This window comes from Monodon monoceros, unplaced genomic scaffold (assembly GCF_005190385.1).
Source record: "Monodon monoceros isolate NGI ecotype Baffin Bay Population unplaced genomic scaffold, NGI_Narwhal_1 Super_Scaffold_7, whole genome shotgun sequence".
Lineage (NCBI taxonomy): Eukaryota > Metazoa > Chordata > Mammalia > Artiodactyla > Monodontidae > Monodon > Monodon monoceros.
The window spans coordinates 97,315,222-97,327,097 of NW_021703784.1; the positions used below are offsets into that span (position 1 = coordinate 97,315,222).

General features: G+C 54.4%; 1 protein-coding gene across 8 annotated transcripts in view; it reads left to right on the forward strand.

Annotated features, from left to right (window-relative positions):
• The window catches only part of CD6 (CD6 molecule), a 49,781-nt gene extending 38,153 nt beyond the window's left edge, over nucleotides 1-11,628 (forward strand). For 5 of the 8 annotated variants that reach the window (XM_029207167.1, XM_029207171.1, XM_029207170.1 and 2 more), the window contains 4 exons: nucleotides 985-1,056; nucleotides 1,274-1,534; nucleotides 1,826-1,930; nucleotides 2,431-10,176. In XM_029207167.1, coding sequence (XP_029063000.1) covers nucleotides 985-1,056; nucleotides 1,274-1,534; nucleotides 1,826-1,930; nucleotides 2,431-2,495 — 503 coding nt within the window. In that variant the 3' untranslated portion in view covers nucleotides 2,496-10,176. Of the gene's footprint in view, nucleotides 1-984; nucleotides 1,057-1,273; nucleotides 1,535-1,825; nucleotides 1,931-2,430; nucleotides 10,177-10,900 lie in introns of those variants that run through there. The other 3 variants (XM_029207168.1, XM_029207174.1, XM_029207169.1) reach the window with 2 other exon arrangements.
• Nucleotides 11,629-11,876: the final 248 nt, after the last annotated feature.

Sequence of the window (11,876 nt, forward strand, 5' to 3'; positions counted from 1 at the left end):
CTACTCTGCAGTCCCTAAGACGTTGTCCGGTCCACATGGTCCAGAGTGGCTCACCACCATGTCTGCATTCTAGGCCACCGGAAGGGGGAAGGTGAGGCGTGCCCTACCCTGTATGGCAGGACGCCAGGGATGCCCACACAGCTCCCACGCACTTTCCACCCGTCAGAACTTAAACCCAGCAGCTGCAAGAGAGGCGGGGAGACGAAGCCTCTGTCCTGGGCAGCTGTGTGTCCAGATAAAGCCCAGAGGTCTCCTAGTACCGGGGGCAGGGCAGTAGGATGGGTACTGGGGACAGCAGCCATCTTTGCCCCACCTGCTGAACCAGGGCCTCTGGGGGGCAGTGTGGATGATTCCACTCTGCGGGGCCATGGTCCAGCATTTGGGAGCCACAGAGATGAGTGTCCTTAGAACCTGAGATTCTGAGTCCAGGCATGTAAGATGCAAGACCGGGAGTCCAAAATCCTGTGACACTGAGACTAAAAGTCAGCAGTAACACATTCAAAAAGCTGACTCCCAGATTCCAGACACTCAAGTTCTTAAGATGCTATGAATCTGCACCGCTCTGATTCTGAAACAGAGGTACCGCAGAGCCCAGGAAACAAAGATTCCAGACCCTCAGCTTCACTCTGGAAGGCTCCTCAGGGGCAACATCTGGCCTTTTCCTGCCCTGAGCTGCCCAAGCAGAAGCACTCCCCGTGTTCCCTTAAGTGGCAGGAGGGACGGCTGGGGCTGGGGAGGTGCAGGGCACTAGGGTTTCTGTCCAGAAGCAGCCTGTCCCCAGGCCGGTTTCAGATTGAGGCTTGGGGTCTGCCTGGACTAGAACTTGAGCCTGGGGATCTGATGAAAAAGACTAAGCCATCAGGGTTGTCCTGCTGCCCTGTTCAGCCTCCCGAATCCCACAGAACACCAGCCTCTGCTCCGGACTCCCCAGACAAGGAGGTGGAGCCTACCCACCTCCTTCTTCACCGCCATCTCTGCTTGTAGATTCCCAACGGCACCGCTTCACAGATGAAGAGGTCCGGCAGAACAGGTTCCAGATGCCCCCCTTGGAGGAAGGTGAGTCCGGCTGGGGAGGGACGTGGAGGGTGGTGATTAGGACGCCAGCCCTGCTCCAGGCTTAGCAGGCCACTCGCCTTGAGATGCGTCAGCGCCACCTCCCTCAACAGGTCTTTCCTGACTTTAACGATTCCCATTGGCAGTAAGTTCTTTCTCAAGTTTAACTTAAAGCCCTCTTGCTGCACTGCATCTTCTTTATCATGATTCTGTCTTTCAGGCCCAGGACTCGAAGAGGTGCCTGCCTCCCGGCTCCCACCTGCCAACCCTGAACGCTGCATTGCAGACCCCCGCTCCACGGGCCCTCAGCACCACCCAAGGAGCAAGAGCGGCTCCAGCACATCTTCAGGGGAGGGGTGCTGTAATAGCCCTGGCAGCAGGCTACCTCCGTGGAACTCTCAAGTGTTTTCTTCAGAGAGGAAGCCCCTGCTGGGGCAGCCCCTGAACTTGGAGCTGGCTGGCTCCCAGGCAACTTTTCCAGGTAAGGTGGACCCAGGAGGATTGTATGCCCACTCCAGCCTCCCATCCTATAGCCAACCTGGCCAGAGGAAGCGTAAAGCTGGGAGCCCTGAGCCAGTCTGAGTTCAGGACTCTAGTCCCAGCTCGGCAGCCACGTGCTGTGTGACCTTGGACAAGTCTCCTCCCCTCTCTGGTCCTTCATTTCCTCAGGTGTCAAGCTAAGGACCTGACTCTACTGAGTCTTGAGGGCCTCCCAGCTCTGGCACTTTGCGAACTAGCCTGGCAGAGGGTGACTGGCTCTGGGGGTTTCCAGCAGGGCCCTCGGCTGATGACAGCTCCAGCACCTCCTCCGGAGAGTGGTACCAGAACTTCCAGCCGCCGCCCCAGCTCCCATCTGCTGAGCAGTTTGGATGTCCAGGTGCCAGGGGCAGGGGAGGGGGTTCTGGGAGGGGGCACAGAGAGGGACTGGAGGGTGGATGAGTGGGGAAGCTCTGGATACATTGGCCCACGGGGGAAAAAAAGAGAAGTAACGGGATTTTTTAAAGCAAACAATATAGGGAGGTAGGGAAAATGGATGTATGTAGGGCAGAGAAAGATTCAAAGAGAATGGCTTGAGAGGAAGTGAGCTCCCCATTAGTGGAGGCATTCAAGCAGAAGCAGCCAGATGGCCCCTTGGGGGAGCTGGTGGCAGCAGAGTGGGTCCCAGCACTCGGGGACTATAGCCCTGAACTGCACAGACAAGGCTCTGCCTTCAGAACTGACATTCTAGCAAAGGAGGTAGCCATGAACAAGATTATAAGATGGTCTCACACAGCACCCCGGGGGAGAGGAATGTGGACCCAGACCTGCTCAGCTCTGTCCCTGCTCAGCAGGCGCAATGACTGGGCCTCTCACTGACCTGAGTCTCCCACCGCACAGGGTCCCTCACTCCCCAGCCTGACTCCTCCTCCAATGAAGACTATGATGACATTGGAGCAGCCTAGCCTGGGCCCGGCGCGGCTCCTCCCCCTGCCCTCCCCCCACCCTCCCCCTCATGCCCCAGGAGCTGAGAGTCCTCCCCTGGAGACGTGAAAGGAACCTCCACACCTAGTATGGCCCAGCCGCCATCCATCAACAGAACCTGCCAGCACAGCCCTCCCCCAGCCCCAAACAGCAGCCCCAAGGAAGAGGTGCTGCCTCTGAAAGGGCCCGAGCTGTCTGCCTCAGGGGTGAACAGGCAGAGTCTAGGCCACTGCTCGGCAGGCCGCGTGGAAGGTTTGAACTGGGAGATTCCTGAGGCCCCTTCCGACCCTCATGTGTCTGAGGCTTTGGTTGCCTGAGTCTCTGACAGCTCAGGGCCCAGAGGAGCTCTGCGAGGGGCAGGGAGGCCCCATGTGCAGGGGCCGTTGGACTGCTGTTGGTCTGACTGCTGGGTGCTAGGGCTGGGGGCGGGGGGGGAGCCGCCAGCTGACCCAGGCTAAGCTCAGGTTGGTACCTGCACCCGGCAGGGAGTCCAACCTTCCTGGGCACAGCCCAGGATGGGACAGGGAGCTGGATGGCTGCCCCTCCTCGTCCACCCGGGGCCGGAGGCCAGCCCTGCCCCTAGAGAGCCTCGGAGCCCACCAGAGACACAGCCCTGATCTGCAGTGACCATTCCTGGGCAGCAACCCTTATTCTGAGCTTCCAAATGTTTACAAGGATGGTCCCATCCAGCCCCGCCAGAGACCCAGGGTGGGGCTCAGTCCCTGTGGGGCAGAAGCACAGAGATGTCTTCCAGGAGGGGCCCAGAGGCTGCACTAAGCCCCGAGTCCCCAGCTATCTGCTTGGATGGATGGGATCCTCCCCGATGAACACATAAATATCAGTGTCACTCCTAGAGCCGTAAACGTGTCAAAGAAAGCCTCCAGGGAGAGGCCTGAGGGCTCAGGGCCAGCTTCTGACGTCCTGCTCTGAGTATCCCGAGATTAAACCAGTTGCGGAATGAAACCAGGGGTGGAGTGACAAGTCTTTGAACTCACAGAACCCAGGCTCTGCCTCTGTGTGTGTGTCTGTGTGTGTCGGGGTGTGTGTGTGTCTGTGTGTGTCTGTGTGTGTGTCTGTGTGTGTGTTGGGTTGGAGGCAGCTCTATCCATCGAGGTGCAAATGTCAGGGTGAATTGGAAATGTATTGGATGCCGTGGCCCGGCACCATGAAAAATGCTGGGGATGCAGTGACAGGAAGACACAGGGCCTGCCCTCCTGGAGGTGATGGACAGATGCCTGCGAGTTCAGCATCCCCTTCCTGATTTGCCAGTGAGCCCTGGATCAGCGAGGCCAGCCTTGCTGCGCTGAATGCATTTTGACCTGGGCCTCCATAAGCTTCTGAGGCAGGGGAGGGTGAGTAGATTTTATCTCAGACCTGCCTGGAAAAGGCATTGATCCCAGGTTGCTCAGAGGCTGGGGTTTTAGCCCAGCTGCACCAGCCAATGCCCAGCTCTGCCTGCAGGGAGAAGGCTGGGGGTCAGGTTTCCTCTGAGCCCTCCCAGAGCCAGGGATGGTGGAGAAGGCCACTCAGTGGATCTTGCCCTGAGCGGTTGAGCAGGGCCTGTTTTCCGTTCACCTCTCCCAGAGGTGCAAAGAAAGCTGGCACTCCCCAGGGCAACCGTCACAGGATGTGGTTGCCCTGTGATGGGGCCCCCTCCTCCGGCCCTCTGAACCCTCATGGGGCTGCGGGGGATTCCTAGGAGGGGAGCTAGTGCTGGGGTGGGCGGGATCAGACTCCCAGGGTCTGTGGGATTTGAGGAAAGCCTTTTTTTTCAGACAGCCAGGGTTCAAATCCCGGCTCCACCCTGTCCTGGCTGTGTGGTCTCCGGCAAGTGACTCTACATCTCTGAGCCTTTGCTATAAAGTTTGTCTGTAAAGTGCATACAGCAGTGGGCTAGAGGCTTGGCAATAAGTGCTCCCTCTCATTGGTAGATGAATCAGTAGAGGCAAGAGATCTCCGTAAGAGGAGAAAGGGGAGAAGAGAAGACAGCAATTCATGGGGTCTTAGCACATTGGTGCTGGAGGAGGTTTCTCTCACTCTCATTTTACAGAGGAGGACGCTGAGCCTTGGCAGGGGAAAGGACTTGTCCAAGGTCACTCAGAGAGTTAGTAGCCAATTCACAATTTGGCCCTACCCCTCCCCACCTTTGCCCTTTGGGAGTCAGACAGGGAGATGGTGACACCCTCTGAGTTCTCCCTCATTTCTCACCAGAGCCACCTTCCCATCCCTGGGCCCCTCTGTTCCATACACACTGAGAGAAATTGGGGAAACTCTGAGACATGTCTCCCTTGCTCCCTCCCAGCCCCCAGGCAGCCTGGGACCACCAGGGTCACACATGGCAGGGGACTTTCTGAGGGCTGGCATCCTGAACCACAAGGTCTCCTGCCAGGTCTCCTGGGCCTGGTGATGGGAGCTGCTCCCAGGAAAGGCCTTTCCCGCATGTCTACGCTTCCAGAGCACTCAGACCATTCCTTACAGAGCCAGGCCCTGAGCTGGGACTGGAGAGGCTGGGATGAATGGCATCGCTGTGACCTGAAGGAATGGAAGCCCGTCAGGGGAGCTACAATGATAAGTGGTGGGCTTACCCTCCACTCTTTAGAAACCTTGCATTATATATGCCTCAGTGATCTGGGAGAGGAAACACAAAGATGTTAAATGGGTGTGACAGCTGAACCCCGATTTCAGAAACACTGATATGGGAGAGGGGCTATATCTGAAATGAAGGCGCTCCAGCAATTTTCCGGCTCTGCGGGTGCAGTGAGAGAACGAAACACAGGGAATGCATGGGGCCCACAAGAGCCCCTGACCCTGCTGGAGGCAGGCCATCCTGGAAGGCTTCCTGAGGAGCTGATGCCTGAGCTGGGTCGTAAAGGATAGGTAGGAGTTAGCTATGGGAGTGGAGAGGGATGGGCATTCCAAGTTGAAGGAATAGCGTAAGCAAAGACAGAGCAAGAAACCAGGTGTCTTTCAAGGTAAAGGGTGGTCCAGCCTGAGAGGAGGCCGAGGACAGCCAATCCTCACACCAACTCTATTTCATAGGTGAGAAAACTGAGGCTCAAAGCGGTTAAGTAAAATGTCCAAGTCACACAGCTAAAAAGCAGCAACACTGGGATTTTAATATGTGCCATCTGGCTTCAGAGTCTGAGCGTTAACCATGGCACTTCCAGTGGAAACCCATCCCTGTCCCTGTGCCCACTGGAGCTACACTGCTGGGTACAGAGCCCCAGCCAGCTCTGAGATCTGGAGACACACAGCACAGACACCTTCTGGGTGCTCAGATGCTAAATTCAGGGATGGGATAACTCACTGCCTGGGCACTTGTATGCGGCCAGGCTCTATGCTGGCCCTGGGGCACAGAGAGAAATGAAACCTGGCTCTTGCCTGCGGGAGACAGATACAAAGATCAGTAACTGCAATATGTTCCATGGGTGTGGTGGTGGTGACCACGATGGTGATAATGATGACAGTGAGTGGCAATCACTATGTGCCAAGCATGTATTATTTCTTATAATCCACAAAAGAGCTCTCTGAGAAGTTAGTATCCTCCCTAATTTATAAATAAGGAAACTGAGGCCCAGAGAGGTTAAGTGACTAGCCAGAGGTCACACAGCTTGGTAAGTAGTACAACTTTTCTACCTAACTCCAAAGCCCAATGTGAAACCACCACACTGAACAGTGCGGGTGCATCATGGGCATATCTAAACCACAGGAACTTAAGTGTATCTACTCAGCCGCAGAAGAGAAAGAAAAAGAACAACTGAGCCCATCATACCCCTCAGTGAACAAACACCCGGGAAGAGAGACGAGAGATGGGAGCCGGGACTCTGTTCCCTCAGACCCTGAGAACCATTCACTGAGTGGGCATCTTACCACACCGGATGGGATCTTGGTTATTAATGATTCACATTTTTCATATGTGATGGGCTTGAAACACAAACGCGTTGCTTCTTCTGGCTGCTCTAACGTTGGAGGGAGAAACATCTGGTTGGAGGCAGCACAGGCAATACAGGAGACTTCATAAGGAGCTTGCATTTTCTTTTCCTTCCTCCCTTCCTTCCTCCCTTCCTTCCTTCCTCCCTCCCTTCCTTCCTTCCTTCCTTCCTTCCTTCCTTCCTTCCTTCCTTCCTTCCTTTCCTTTCCTTCCTTCCTCCCACCCTTCCTCCCTTCTTTTAAATAGTATATATGTTCACATGCTTCAAAACTCCAAACAACACACAAACGTATATCATGAAAATCTTGTTACCCACCCATCTCCCCTCTCCCCTCTCTTCCCCATCCCCAAGTAAACACTTATTTCTCTGATGCAAACACCAGCAAATAGGAATACCTCTTGCTTCCCCCCAACCCATCCTTATACAAAAAAGGGCATTCTATCCACATTCCTAGGCGCCTTGCTTCTTTACACCTCTCAAGGGATTTTCAAAAGTAATATTGACCGTATTCAAGTTTTGTCCCATGTGCTACGCAAGCACGTAACCTCTGCCTCATTCAGGACTCCAGCACATTGTAGAGAGTGCTGTGTGGACAGAGGGGAAGAAGCCACCAACTGCCAGAGTTTGTTGGAGATAGCATGACAAAGAGGGAACAGATGAATAGGTTATTGAAGGATGTATAGGAGTTTGCTGAACAGTTGTGTGGTGCATGTTGGCTGAAGCCTGGGGCTGGGCAGGGAGTGCATAAGTGGGAAAGGTCAATGAGAGCATCTCAGAGGGTCTGTGAAACTTTCCTAGGAGTTTGGTCATTGTTCTAGAGGCACTGGGGAGTCATGAGTAGTTTCTAAGACAGGGAACTGATCTGATGAGGTGGATGCTCTAGAAAGATCACTGCTGCAAAGTGGAGGTGGGTTTGAGGAAGGCTACCTGGGAGGTGGCCATGGAACACTGGTGGCCAGGACTGGAGAATGGAGAACAAGTCTAAGATTTGGAGGGTGATCACATACATGGGAGGTGATTTCCCAACACAACAGCCTCCAGCCACGACGGTAATAGGACAGTGACATTAATAATAGCTTCCATCCCTGAGTCCCTACAACACGTCAGGCACCGTTCTGGGCATGACACAGGTACTGCCTCATTTGTGCTCACAACAGCCCTGTGAGGTGTTATTACTGTCCCCATCTTATGGTGGAGAAAACTGAGTCTCGGGATGCCTCTGAGTTTCTTCCGTAGCTGCCAGCTCATCATGGTGTGGCCGGGCCCTGCTGCTACTCCCCGCGGCTTCCTGAAGTGGTCAGGTCCACACTAAAGGCTCGATTCTGCGCTTACAAATCGGAATGCCTAGCCGAGCATCTTACTGCTTTTCAAGTCCACAGTTCTGTGTCCTCCAGATCTGGGTCAGCCAGGGATGAGGCCAGTAGGAGACTTGGGCAGGATACCCCACCAGGGTCCCTGGCTCCTGTCCGCTCTATGGGCCGCACTGACGTGGTCCCAAGGCTCTGAGACCACTCCCAGTGGCACAGGCTCAGGCTTCCCAGCCCTGGCTGGGCATCGCCTACTGGTACCTTTTCCACTAGAAACCTCGCCTCCGAGGCACATCTGCCAAGCCGCCGCTCAGCTCCCCGTCCCTCCCTATCACCCCACCTGTGGTTTCCACTTCCGCCCCTCCCTGAGACCCTCTCGGAGGCTCTGGAGACAGGGGGACTGGAGCCCCGTGTGGCCACTCGGCGTGGATGCCTCTTGGCTGTGGCCCCAGGCCCTTGTCCCCAATTCACGAAGATGGGATGGAGTCTCCAAAGCGGGGAGGAGCTGGGGAGACCCATCAAGGAAGGGATGAATTCAAAGCAGCCTCAGTGGAAAGTTCATCTCACACCACATCCTTCAGCTGTTTACCAGTTTGACGGGGTTCTGCATCCTGACATGAAAAGAGGCTCATCCCTCACCGCCAGCATCGAGGAAGGACCAAAATAGCAACAGAGGAAGACAAAGAAGAGAGAGACAAAGAGAGAGGAGAGAGAGTGTGCATAATGAGACAGAGGCAGAGAAGAGGAGGCAGTGCTGGTCTGAGCAGACAATGGAACAGACAGCAAGGCCCCACCAAGCTGCCGCCTTTATCTCTGCTTCCCTGAGCCAGGCGCCGTCCCGCATCCCTCACACCTGTGGCCCCACCTAATCCTCACACCCTCCTAGGGCAGTGAGGTATCCTAATTTCCATTGTTTTCCAGGTAAGAAAAGTGTAGCCCAGAGAAGTCAAGGAACTAGTTCAAGGTCGCCCAGCTGCGGCCTGGGAGCCGGATTCTCAGCCAGTCAGCAGGGCTCCACACAGCACATGGGAAGAGGAACAGAAAAGAAAATGGGAAGGTTGATGCTGGAGAGCAACGGGGATAGGATGGAGGCTGAGGGAGGATGGAGATGCATCCTTTCCTGGGGAGGATTCCTCCCCGACCCCGCCCCAAGAACCGCAGCCCATCCTGGCTGAAGGCAGGTGCCCCTTCCTGGCTCCCTTTCCCCCAGCCCACACACCCGGCCACCCACAAGTGCAGAAGGAGGGGCAGCTGCCCCCCAGGGCCATGATTCTGCTGGAGATTCAGCTTCCTTCTGGGGGACTGGTTCCCAAGCACCCTCCCTGCCTGTGGGGCCTCCTGCCCTCCAGGCTGAGCAGAGCTAGGCCCACAGTCTCCCCTCCACCCTCACATGGCGGGCAGAAAAAAATGATCTACGTCCTGCACTCACGAGCACGTTGTCCCCCAAGGCCCCCCAGGCTGTGCATCACTCTCCCTCTGGAATACATGGGCGTCCAGCAAATCCCAGTCTCCCCTCTGGGGCATGGCCACCCCTCCCCTGGGCCTCACTCAGACTCCCAAGCCCCACATGGAGGCCAGAGGAGGTGGCTCTCATCTGAGGATGAGATGCTGCAACCCCCAGGGGTCAGTAACCACCACTACCCCAACTCTTCTGTGCAACCTGGACACAGTGACACCCTTTGTATCACCCTTGTGACGGTCACCCTCTTCTCCCCCAGCCCCGTGGCCCCTTCTGTGGCAGGCCCTGACTTCCCAAAGTTTGCTGTGTCCTGCTCTTGTCCTCGTGCATTAGAGGCACCCAGCAGCCCCAAGACGTAGGCCTGGCTCCCTGTGGACCACCCGGCTCACGCCCACACTCACCCTCTGGCAAGAGCAACCCATCCCTCGAGAAGGCCCTTGCGGGGTCCAGGGCCACAGAAGACCATCCTGGCCGTCAGTTCCCAGGCCACCTATCCTGGGGATAGGGCCAGAGATAGGCTAGTCACCCTGCATCTCCGGCTGTGGGGAACCTCCCAGAACGTTCGGGTGACGGCCACAGCACGGACTCTGGAGCCCTGCCCAGTAAAGATCCTGAGATCCCCCACTTCCGGAAACTCACCTCTTCTCCAGTCCACACACGAGTCTTCCAGCTGCTTTGTCAGGCTTTCTTCTCCATCCCTGACTTTATGGCCTGTTCTCTGGTGACCTACACAGCTGGGATTTGCATGCACCGTGGACCCACACGACAGCACACCTTCCTCCCAGCCACTCGCCAGCACCCAGGAGAAAGCCCAGCACCCGATCCCTTCCCCCCCGAGGGTGAGCTCACGCCCAGAGTCTGGAACAGCCTTTGTCCCACGCTTTACCCGCCATCCTTCACCCAGCGTGTCAGCCCTGACCATCCCCAGAATGAAATTGACTTAAAACAGCAGTTCTCAAACCTCGGTTTTCTGTGTGTTTTTCTTTTCTTTATCTGTGAAAGATTTGTCCTCTTGCTTACTTAATAGTTTTTCTTTAAGTAGAGCCATGTTTTTTAAACTTTATTTATAAAGAAATCTTAGCCATTTTATAAAATATCTAGCATGCACTTCAAAAATGCTATTATCACAAAATACAAAGACTCAAGAACTGTTCAGATTAAAGGAGCAAAAGAGACACAGCAGCTGAATGCAAGGCATGAGCTGGGATTTTGTTTTGCTATGAAGGACATTACTGAGACAGATGGTAAAATTGGAATGAGGTCTGCAGATCAGATAATAGTATTTTATCAGCGTTAAGTGTACCATAGCTATGTAAGAAAATATTCTTGCTTTTAGGAATTACAACTGAAGTATGAAAGTATTTAGGAGTGAAGGGACAGCCTATTTTTAAATGGTTAAAAAAAATAATCCGTGTGGGGCCGGGGTCGGGGGAGGGGGAGAGACAGACAGACAAGAGAGACAGAGGGGGGAAAAGCAGTAAAACATTAACTCTAGGGGAATCTGGATGAAGGGCATCCAAGAATTCTTTGTGTTATTCTTTCAACTTTTCTCTAAGTATGAAATTGTATTAAAATTTAAAACACATTTAAAGGAAACTTTATCGTTGCTATTTTAAATGGAAAACCAGTATCACTTGCTACAAATTGAAGGCAATTCTAAAGTAAAGCAATGCTCTTACTCTTGCTAGATACATTGGTTTGCTGAATCTGAGCCTAAGACCCGCCTGTTCTTGGTTACATGTGGGGATGGGCGACGGTGGGAGTGAGACGTTCTCCTTGATGTCAGAGAAAGGCTGGCACAGAGTTTAAAGGAGCATCACTTTCTCACTACGTGATCCGATGGTGTTTGGAGTCCTGTCTCACGGCTACGAGCTCAGGCATGTTCATTTCATGACATTTTAACGGGCACCCTTGGGGCCGGGCCCATTGGGAGCCCTGGAACCGAGAGAGGATGGGGTCGATGCCTTCAGGAGGCTCACAAGCTGGGCAGAGACAGTTACAGGGGAACCTGGCATGGAAGTGTGTCGGGGCAGAGCTCACGTCTTGAATTCCCAACATTCCTGGGCTCCCTGGAGTCCAGAGGTGGCGACCCAGGGCTAGCAGGTGCCCGGGAGCGGGCACACAGCAGGGGCAGCTCAGGCTGGTGAAAACAGGGGAACATCATCAGTGTGAGGGGAAGGAGGTGGCAGGACCCAGCCGCCAGTCCATCACACCTGGGAAGACGGAGCCAGCTCAGCCTGTAGTGTCTGTGCTGATTGCTCCTCCAGTTCCTTAGGTCTGGCCTGCTCTCTGCTCAGATTACAAGCGAGGCTTCTTCCCATTTTTCTTATGGCATATTTCATTTTTAAAAATTAACTTCTTATTTTAGAATAGTTTAGATTTACAGAAAAATTGCATCGATAGTACAGAGTTCTACACCCCACACTCAGTTTTCCCTCTTATTAACCCCTTACATTAGCATGCCAAATGTATCACAATTAATGAGCTGATATGATACATTATTATTAACTAAAGTCTGCATGCTATTCAGACCTCTTTATTTATTTATTTATGTATTTATTTGCGGTACGCGGGCCTCTCACTGTTGTGGCCTCTCCCGTTGCGGAGCACAGGCTCCGGACACGCAGGCTCAGCGGCCATGGCTCACGGGCCCAGCCGCTCCAC